We start from the raw sequence: 11,654 nt of genomic DNA on the forward strand, positions 1-11,654 counted from the left end.
CAAAGAGATACAAATCAAATCGAAAAGGCAACAATCGGATGAAGACAAGAAGAAAACTAGATAAAAAGCAAATCTTTTTATAGAATTGTCGTCGTGATAAAACGATCTTAACTTTCATAGAAAAATATATTTAACCATTACAACTTCCCAAATATTATCAAAGAACACATGCCCTTCTAAATCCAGATTGAAGAAGAAAATTTGCTAGATTGAAGAAGAAGAAAAAAGAAGAAGAGATTGAATAAGAAATTTGGAGAACAAATACGAGGAGAGAGAAGAAAAAAATACGGGGAGAGAGAATAAATAAAAAACTAGGGTTATTTAGGATTTGGCTATATAATGCTAATTTTTTATGGCTATCTTTACCAAACTTAATACAAGACTAAAATATTGCCAATTCTCTTTATGGGTTGTCAATTGTCATACCATGCCCCTTTCTGTACGCCGTTAGGTATGTATTTGAGTGAAAATAATATGCACTAATCAGTTTTGGGACAGGTAATTAAATAATAGATTGCAAAATCATTGAAAAATAGTCACCATTTTGCTGAAACACGAAAAGTTTTAGCATAATATGCTAGATTATGGAGCTCGTGCGTATATACTTCCATCATATTATGTTGGAACTCCAACACACGGAAAATTCAAGCATAATATGATGTATTATGGAGTTTTTGTGTATCCACTTTTAGCATATTATGTTAGAATTCTAGCACATTATGCTAGAATCTTATATGTAAAAAATTTGAACCCCAGCATATTATGCTGGAATATTTTCGGAATTTTAAAGGTGTTTTTGTTCAGATTTTATTTTTGCATAAAAAATGGTTAAATTTCGATTACTTTTGAAACTGTGGTTATTTTTTAATTATCAATTGTAAATCTGACTATTTCTGATTTCCCCATGTATTTGAGGATTGCCTCTCCATGACACGTGTCTTTCTCCTCATTTTTCAATAACAAATTCAAATAGGCTTGAGGTGTACAGACTCCGGAGAGGTTCCTACAGCCCAAGCGTTATATCGATGTGGCGCACAACCCGACCAATATATATATATATATATATATATATATATATATATATATATATATATATATATATATATATATATATATATATATATGCATCTCTGTATGGTAAATGAGTTTGAACTTAATATAAATATAATACATTTTTATTACATTTATTTATATATTACTAGAAAGAGACTAAAATAATGATGATGGAGCCATAGTTGCTTGTGTTTTTGTCATCTTCAAATGGAAAATATCAATTAATTGAACCACCTCATAAAAGCACAAGAGTCTAACATCTTTATTTTTGAAAATTGTGAATGGCTTCCCCACTGAAATAAAGGAAGATTCTTCACCATTGATTCCATGCACCAACTATGAAGCTTCTCTCTATCCTTTCCTTATTTTTTTATTAGTAATTCATTTCACAAGTCTTTCTTATCATATAGTGTCCCTATAGATAAGATTGGTCACCAACGTCAGCTAAACTTATATTTATTGAATGATTATCTAAACAAAATTTATCTAAAGAGGAGACACCATGATTTGAAGTTTTTAATTTGTCATAGTTATAGATTCGTTTCAATAATTTTTCTAATACAATTACAACATTACTGAATCAATATTCAATGCTTTAATTAGCTCTGTCCCTGACCTAGCATTATGTTATCCGTTAAACATGCATTATGTTATAGGTTCGCAATTAAATATTTATTCAATAAATTTTCTAATACAATTACAACATTACTAAAACATTATTCAATGCTTTAATTAGCTCTGCCCCTGACCTAGCATTATGTTATCCGTTAAATATGTGATGTTATTCAGATGAGCTTAAGTAGAATATGGCATGTGCTATTTTATTTACTTTTTTTGGGGGGTTTGTGGGGGGGGGAGGGGATTTGGGGAGATCATATAATTTAACTTTCATATCAGGGAAATATCAAAAGTCACGAAAATAGTAGAAACCGTTAGAAAGATGTAGACGAATTTTAACAAACTAGTTTTAGGGTACGCGCGTTGCGCGTGTTCCCCACATCAATAAGTAAATAATTTTTAAAAACTCACAAAAGTATTATATTAAACAGTATCTAAGTTTTAATAAAAATAAAATATATAACTTTCTAAAAGTATATATGTTGATCCCAAATCCAACCCAATGAAAGTACTTAAGTTTTGTAAGAATATCTTATGAAAATTTTTGTTATTTTTATGCCTTAATATCGAACAAACAAGTAAAACAATTACTTTTATCCCGACGAGTTGGCCTGTAATTCCTATAAAATTTAATAAGTAAAAATTTAAGTTTTAAAATGACTATTGTTGAGTCAGTAATTTACAATAATAAATTAATATATAAAAATATACGGAGTTTTCATTTGTAAGAATATTTGTGAAAAGAAAAAGAAAAATAATTAACAATAACTCATTTAGAATATATTTCATCTTCTATTATTTCATCCTTATTATTTCAAGTTTGCATACGTCAATAGAAAAATATTTATTGATTATATGTTATTTTACAATTATTGAGTAAATTCTATACATTTATAGATGATGTTTGCAAGTCAAAAATTATTGAGTGTAGCTTCAATTATTATATAAAAAATTTTAAAAATAAAATTTTAATTAATTTTAAAATCCTAAATACTAAAACATTTAACATGGAATGTATTATAATTATGGTACAAAAGTAAATAATTTATTTAAAGTAAAATCTTAATTGATTCAAAATTTAAAATATTAGATTTTTTTTTATCTAATTCAAATAAAGAGTTATTTAATAACTAAAAATTTAGTTGATTTAAAAATTTTAATATTAAATAAATAATTAAATATCGTGAACAAAATTTATATCTAAAATTATAAAATAATTAATAAAGGAGATAAATCAATATTAAACAAACATTGAAATCCTTATCAAATGCTCATTCCTAATGTCTATATACGTTGAATAAACGGGAAAAATTTACAAACAAATTGTTTGAATGGTATAAGGTCAACTTAATTAATTACTCATTTAAGTAAAATGTCAAAATAAAAAAGTGACTACTACCTTAAGTCATAATGTTAACTACACACGTTTATAAGACAAAAACGTTTTGGTGGGATTAATCTACATAATTAAAATAAGGAAAAATTTACTAATAAGTCAAATTTTAGTTAATTTTAAAGTCGTAGATATTAGGAAGTTAATTAAATGACTATTCCTAAATAGTAGAAAATTAATTAAATGAATATTCCTAAATATTAGGAAAATAATTGAATGACTATTTTGTCTAGTGTAAACTTTAATTTTGAAGGGTAAAAAAGGCGAACGACATTTCGCTAAGGGCCTTCGTGCTTTTAATATAGTATAGACTAGTCATTGGGCATGCGCGTTGCGCATCTATCCCATGTAATTAGTATAAAGTTTAAAAAATTATATCGTTTTGTACATAAATGATAAAATGCTTTGAATCAAAATTGTATATGTAAGAAAACGATTGCACTTAGAAATCATAACAATCTGAATATTTAAGCTAAGAAAAATAAAAGGAGAAGATAAAATATAAGAACTGTAAATATTAGCTCAAAAATATTATTATACGTGGGAGTTAAAGAGTTTAACTTTGTAAAGTAAAAAAATTCAGATACATATACTTTCCTCAATTCTTTGATAATCCTAAGTCAGATTTAATATTACCAAATTAACTTTTGTTATTAATATTGAAGGTATTATTAATATAATTTTTAAGGTCATAAAAGTCCAATTATATTATAGGGTCATTTTAGTTTTTCATATTTAACTTTTGATCTTCATGCTTATAATATATACTAGTCTTAAAGTACGGGCGTTGCACGTGTATTTTATGTCAATGAATTTATATATTATAAAAATTACATAGATATTATTCACAAATGTACCTGAATTATTTAATATAAAATTTAAAAAATTCAAATTCCTTAAAAAAATAATGAACGTTAATCACATTTATCCAACTTAATAAAAGAAGATCAATGCTTTACAAATACCTTATTTTGGACTTTCATTAGGAATATATTTAGATTCTCATGCCATTCTTTCTAGGTAGATTCGACCATTATCATGATAAAGAGACTATAAATACTAATAAAGGTTGGTACTTCATTTTGCTCAATAGTGATGGGTAATATCAGCTAGCCGCATATCAATAATTTGATATTTATTTACAATTACATGCAAGGCTTATCCGGTAAATAGATTTATCAACACTATGAGTGGCCACGAAACTCTATAACAACACTTTTGAAAAGTATTTATTAACATTTTCTTATAAAAGAATAGCTTGACATAGCTAATTTTAATGTTCTAATATAAAAAAAATATTTAAATGATAATTTTGTTTAATGTGATATTTATTTTTTAAATGATAAAAATGTCGGTCGATTTTTGAAGTTTCGTACTTTTATAATAGTCTAGATTGATTGAGGAAGATAAAATTAAAATAAAAGAGAAACTATATATTAGTAGTTTTTAGTTTTAGTCTCACATTATTTATCACATAATTAGAATAATTAATATAATTTATTGAAAATACTAAGTGAAGTAAAATTGTTCTTCAACAAAATTACTCATTGATGTTAAAAAATTATTTTGTTCGTCATGAATACAATTAGAGTACTATTAGGATGTCAATTTCCAATTGCCACGTAAAAGCTATTTCAAAAGGCGTCTATAAATTTTATACTATCGTCCAAATAAAAACTTTACACATTTATTTAAGGTACAATTTTAAAGTCCTAAATTTTAGGTATCTAGTTTAAATAAGAAAAGATATAACAAAATTTTAATGAATTTTTAGGTCCTAAATATTAGAAAAAATAATTAAATAACTATTTTATCTAGTGTGAACTCTATTTTTTAAAGGGTAAAAAATGCGAACGACATTTCGCTAAAGGTTCGTGCTTTTAATATAATATAGATAAATAGATAAATATTTTTAGTATATGTGCGTTGCACGTGTATATACCGCATCAAACAATAAAAATTATATTTGAGAAAAATAAATTAAGTAAAATAACAATTGACGTTAAAATAGATGCAATAATAAATTCATTTAGTTCAACTATTGTTATTATATATATTGATGCAATGGTGGGTTCAAATACTTAATATATTCTAAACATGCAAATAATTTAGTTTATTAGTTAGTATATCCTATATATAATTATTGATAAGCTGCTTGTTGTATGTTTTCTTTTATCGCTTTGGTCACTATGACTGAAATTTTTGTTGCCCAACCTACAACAAATAAAGTGCACACCGATATTAAAAAAATGAAAACTTTGCGTCAATAATGAAAACTTTAGTGCCGTCCTTCTTTTTCTTTTTTCATTCAATAAAAATATTTAAGTACTTTTAATTTCTTACTAAAATTTTACAATTTGACCACATATAATATATATGTTGTCACGTTAAACTTTTAATATTATGTCAAAGTAGTAATCTATACTATATTAAAAACACGAAAACTCTTGGTGAAATGTGATTGAACTTTTTACCCTTTAAAAATAGTTTTCACATTGGACAAAATAATCATTTAATTATAAAAATTTTCGTTATTAATAAAATTAATTTTTTAAAGTTATGTATATTTTGTGTATTCTTATATTATTTGTTTAGGTTTGATGTAGTACATCATTGTGAGTCCAACTCTTTTTTTCTTTTGGAAGGAGAGTCCAACTCTAACACTAAATACGATGACACGTACATAAGTTCTATTTTCTTGTTCCTTTCTATTTTAATTATAGTTTATGGACAGTAATAATACTGCAATCTTTCATCTTTCGTTCTTCAATTATGAACTCGATTTCTACTATAACTCAATCCAAAATTTAAATTTGTCCACTCCTAGTGAATTCTTGTAGGAACAAACTTTAGACGTTAAAATGTATAGTAAAAATTCCATGTGAAAAATTAATCCTCTCAGCTTTAAACTCTACAATTGAAACTCTAAATTAAAGGAAACATATAAAGACAAAAATAGTACATTATAAATTTTCCTATAGACCGTCTTAATTAAAAGAACAACAACGCTTGTATTGCAAATAAATGAACATTCTTTAAATTTACAAAATAAATAAAATTATAAAACTATTAAATTATATTGTACAATTATTTATTTACACTTCTATTGTCTTTTGTATTAAACTCCTGATAGGACATTTATTTCTTAGAAGTTATTGGGAAACTTTTGATCAATTTGCGAAGTTTATGCTTTTAATACAATCTATATGTAGAAGAAATTCATATGTTAATTTCCCTTAAAAACGGAGGATGTATGATAGTCTCATTATACTAATTACATTGAATAGACAACGACACTAATGAAGAAAACATATGGAGCATGGAAGACTGTAATTTGTTCGCCTACTATATTCCTACTTCATTTCTCCATTCCTTGTGTTACTTTTTCAAATAAGGAAGGTCATGATTACACAAAGTTTAGTTGGTTTTGAATTCCTAAATATTAGAAAAAATAATTAAATGTCTATTCCTAAATATTAGGAGACTAATTAAATTACTATTTTGTCTAATATAAAACATATTTTTAAAAGGTAAAAATGCAAAAAATATTTTATTAAATGCCTTCGTACTTTTAATATAAAATATATGATGGAGGTTTGTATATCAATAGTAATCAATTGATTATTAAATGAATATAGTCCATCTTAAAAAATGAGAAGACAAGAGGAACAATATAAGTAATAAGTATTTCAAGTTATGGTTTGATTGCTACAATTCAATTCTACACCACTTTGGTTTACTACTTTGTCAATTAAACTTACTAAAAAAGTAAAACGCTCTCTATTAAAAAGTTTCTTAATTTTAGAGTTTAGTGTTTGAATTAAAAACAAACATATATATACCAATTATTCGACCATATTCCGTGATGATAAGTGTGCGTTTCAACTTTCAATTCCAAAAAGTATGTTTTCTCGTCCTTTATTTTTCCTTAAATTTAATTTTAAATTATTATTCGCAGGACCGAATTCATCTCCAAAATTGAAAAAAATTAAGAAACTGCAATATATGCAAGTTGTTTTTATAACGCATTATAATATCTTCTCTATATATTTAAAATCTTTGGAATATTAGATCAAGTGGGAGTAGGATTTAGTAGTAAAATATATTTAGGTGTACCTTAAACAGAACAAAAGGGACAGAGGTATAAATTTTCAGCTAATTCCTCGCCGTGATACCTTATAAACCCGCAATATATAGAGAGAGTTTTCCATATAATCCGAGATTCTAATAAAAAAAGGCTCCAACTTTTCCTTTTTTGTGTCAACTCTCTTTCCTCAATTCTCAAAACTCTTCATTATTTGTTTCCACAGCACAGACCCTTTGCTACCCAAAATCTTTTTTCTGGTAAAGTCACCCCTCTTTCTCTCTGTTTCTCTTCTGCATATATTGTTTTTTAATGATCATGTTTTTGTGTGTGTTTGTTTGTGTTTTTGTGATCAATGAGTCTTGCATGTTATGGTTATGGTGTTTGTTATCAATATATCTTGTGTGTGACACCTTAATTGAATCTCACGTCGACAAAATAATGCTGGATATATAAGTAAATATGCCTTATATTCTAGTGATGCATAAAGCGGACAATATTACTAGTGGATTGGGATGTTACGGTGTGTGTGATTTTTCAAACGCCAAACAATAGAACCCTTGTTCTGTTTCTGTAGGTCTTAAGTCTCCTTTTGCTGATGAGTTAATTTTTCATTGATTGATTGCATTATCTGTTAAATGAAATAATTTTCCTAGCAATTTTTGGGGGAAAAAGGAAAAAATTATCTTTTATTTCTTGTTAATCTTGCATTAAGAGCAATAAATTGGGAAAAGAAATTTACTATTTTTGGTCTGACATTTTTATACAGTTTAGTGTTTAGTTTTGTTTGCTTATTTATAGTTTGTTTATAGCTTTAAGGGAATTGCTGCTGAAAGTTTGAAGATTTTATGTGATGATTTGAAAAAACATCATGGGTTCAGTTTGTTGTTGTTTCACTGTTTCTGATGTTGGAGAGAATGCTGCTGCCTCAAATGATCATAACCATAGCAACTGCCAGTGTTTTAGTTGCTGCTTTCACAACATAATTAATAAGGTACCTGTTGAAAATTCTTTGCTTTTGGCTATGAAGTAATTGTATATTTTATCTTATCCTAATGTTTGGATGATGCGCTGAACTATTTAATGTTTCACATTGTTTGGAAGGGGAGCCTTGGAACAACAGTAAAAGGTTGTCTCCATATGAGCTATAGGTCACGAGTTCGAGCCGTGGAATCAGCCACTAATGCTTGCATTAGGGTAGGCTGCCCACATCACTACCCCTATGGTGCGGCCCTTCCCCGGGCCCTACGTGAACGCAAATGCTTCGTGCACCGTGTTGCCTTCTACCACTAAGCTAATTCTGCCTTGTCAGTTTTCTATGAATAAATGATGGCAAGATTCTTAACTACCGAAAACTAATCGTGTCTAACTGAAGTAGTTAATTAGTTGGACCACCAGCTCAACCAACTATAGCAATAATGAATATTTAAGTAGCACAACAGGTGAAGATGATTCCAAGGAAAAACTTCAACTACCTTAAAGAGCTAGGGAGATGACCTACCTTGCTCTTGTGCAAAGAATAATGTAGTCCTTTGAATCCCAAACCTAAAGGATTTAAGATTATACTAACATGAAGGATGTGCAGCATCTTTTGTCCTTGCTCAATTCGCAGCATACTGTTTGATTATAGATATTGGTTTAGCTTTTAGCATCTAATACATCAAACATCAGTCGTTGTTTGCTTTTAATATTCTGTTTTAATGTATTATGAGCAAAGATGACACTTGATGGAACTTTCTTTTTCCTGTTTTACTAGCTCATAGATTAGTAAAATCACAGAATAGCAATACTCTTTGCTTGGTGCGAAATTGTATATGTGAGATGCTAATGTGATCATGTATCAACTTTAATAGTTTAGACATGGAAAAGCTCTCTTGTTTTTGAAGAACAGTGAAACAAACCACAGAAACGAATATTGCTGACTTGAGTCCATTGTTTATTACCGCTAACCTGGAAAATTCTAATTATAGCTGTAGTAACAACAATCATGAGTTCATGACTATATTGCTAGCGTAGTTGCATCCTTTTTGCAAATAACTCGTTCTCGTAATGGGGAGCCTTGGCGTATCTGAAAAAGTTGCTGCCATTTGACTAGGAGGTCACAGGTTCGAGTCGTGGAAACAGGCTCTTGTAGAAATGTAGGGTAAGGCCGTGTACAATAGACCCCTGTTATACGCCCCTTCCCCGGACCCCGTGCATAGCGGGGGCTTAGTGCACCGGACTGCCTTTTTTCATTCTACTTTTTCCTAGTTAAGATACTAATTGTTCCTAGTTAAGATACTAACTTTTTACAATATGCTGACTGTTCCTTATCATGAAATTGACTTTTAAGTATTACTTGTCATCAGTGTGGAGCCGTATTTGGTCGAGCACAAGAAACTGCTGTGACTTCAGCTAATCAAGGCCCGTCATCTTCGAATGCTGTAGTTACCGTCAATAGTTCATGTAATACAATCAGTTCTCAGGGTAGTGTTTTACCAAATAATGCTGCTCCAACACAGCCACAAGTGCAACAAGAAGTTGCATTTAGACGACAGGACAAAAGTACAAGTCAATCACGAGTTGAGCCTGAACCAGTCGGAGATGCTGATGTTGAAATAACACAAAGACTTCTACAAGCAGCAGACAAGCTGATTAAATTAGACTGCGAAGGAGGATGTAAAGAATATTGTCCCGAGTCCCCTGAGAAGGAAAATTCATCAAAGATGAAGACTGGATTTCTGTATGCGGTTTCCTCATCGGAAGATGAGGATGTATGTCCAACATGCCTCGAAGGTAGCTTGTGTTGTTTAACAATTTTGTGTTGGTAAAGAACTATTTGAATATGCTTAATTTTTCAAATGACTTTTTTTTTGCAGAGTATACACCAGAGAATCCCAAGATATCGACAAAATGTTCACATCATTATCACCTCAGCTGTATTTACGAGTGGCAGGAGAGAAGTGAAAAATGTCCAGTTTGTGGAAAGGCAAGAGTTTTTGTTTCTTTTACTTTTCTCTTTTTATGTTACTCTGGTGCATTGCAAGTTTGCATTATCTTATTTGTTGCATAGTCAAGTTAAATCTTCCGCAAAGGAGGAGTCAAAAAATTTATATGTTAGTCTAATAACTAATGCTTTATCAATGAACTGCTAGATTTGCTTTTCCTCTTTACTAGTTTGCGTCATGTTTGTGTTTGCATCAAGAACTTTAAATGGCATGTTATATACATTCTTTGTCAGTATTGTAACATATATAGGTTTAAGAATAAAGTTTTGTTATCTGAAAATGACAGCAGTGTATGTAGTAAATAGTCACTTGCTCATTCAGATGGCTCAGTTATTGAGCCGGTATATATATGTTGTTAAAGTTGCTAATATTTTGGCGATATATATCTGCAATCTGATCTCTATACACTGTAGCTTGATTACCTCAATAATTTTATCGGATGCTTTAATACCTTTAGAATTTTGGATGTTAACGGTAGAAGGTCTTAAGAAGAAAGTCAGCATTTACTCATGTCTAGTGTTTTCTTAAGACAGATTTCGACTTCTACTTTCGGCAACAAATATGTTGTATACCTTTGATTTAAAAGATAACAAAAGATCATAGAATTATACTTGGAAAAAAATTGTGCGAAGAGCTTTAGTGATGCCTAAACTTGATATATTTTTGGTTATACAGTTTAAGTTATTTACCTCTGATTCTCTAACACTCTTTTATTTCCTTTCCCAGTTGATGCAATTCGAGGAAACAAATTAGTGTACGGATCTGAAGAGAAGGAGCTAAACGAGAATGAAAAGCAGACGTATATGTGAAGATTTCCTGCAACTTAGTAAGGTGTACATAATTCTTGACTACACTGGTTCCCAACATCTTAGATTTACTCTGGAGTTGTTCGTTTCTTTGGTGTTTTTAACTTTTGATTATTTGGAACATGCCCTGTTATACAACAGATTGAAGAGTAACACGATATACGGTCAAGAGAACACTTGTTTCCCCTTAAAATCTGTTTGGTGTTTATACTTTTGGCTCCTCGGCTTTTTGATTGCTGCTACATGTAAAGCAAGTGAGACCAACTACTTGTGCTAATGAAATTTAGATGATTGATTTTATCAGCTTATACTATCTTTTTGCCCCATGGTCTTTACATCTTAATTAAGATTGGTGGCACAATGCTACAAGTCTTTTACACCTCAAGTACTTATATTTGCCAGTTGCCTATGCTAACATTAAGGTAAGTACAGAGTTTCTATTTTTACAGCCTGATGAAATTATTAAATTACTCAAAGAAACACCAAAACAATTAGGATATAGGTGACATCCTAGGCAAGTCCTATATCGACAAGAGATACTAGGTATATATAAGTAAACATGCCTTAAATCTTAGTAATGCATTTTAAAGCGGTGCGGGCCTAGGCCCAAAGCGAACAATATCCCTAGTGGACTAGGCTGTTACACATGGTATCAGAGCCACTTCACGTGCAACCTTGAACAATGCTGGGGAAAACGTCAACGTCCTCGCTAA

The 11,654-nt window shown here is 29.5% G+C and overlaps 1 protein-coding gene across 1 annotated transcript; it reads left to right on the forward strand.

Moving 5' to 3' along the window:
* The first annotated feature begins 7,245 nt into the window (after positions 1-7,245).
* On the forward strand, positions 7,246-11,249 carry LOC107761265 (E3 ubiquitin-protein ligase At3g02290-like). The gene is made up of 5 exons (XM_016579474.2): positions 7,246-7,408; positions 7,961-8,142; positions 9,497-9,923; positions 10,007-10,116; positions 10,862-11,249. Exons 2-5 carry the CDS (start codon positions 8,020-8,022, stop codon positions 10,886-10,888), a joined length of 687 nt encoding a protein of 228 aa, XP_016434960.1. The 5' UTR covers positions 7,246-7,408; positions 7,961-8,019; the 3' UTR covers positions 10,889-11,249.
* The last annotated feature ends 405 nt before the right edge of the window (positions 11,250-11,654 follow it).

This window comes from Nicotiana tabacum, chromosome 24 (assembly GCF_000715075.1).
Source record: "Nicotiana tabacum cultivar K326 chromosome 24, ASM71507v2, whole genome shotgun sequence".
NCBI lineage: Eukaryota > Viridiplantae > Streptophyta > Magnoliopsida > Solanales > Solanaceae > Nicotiana > Nicotiana tabacum.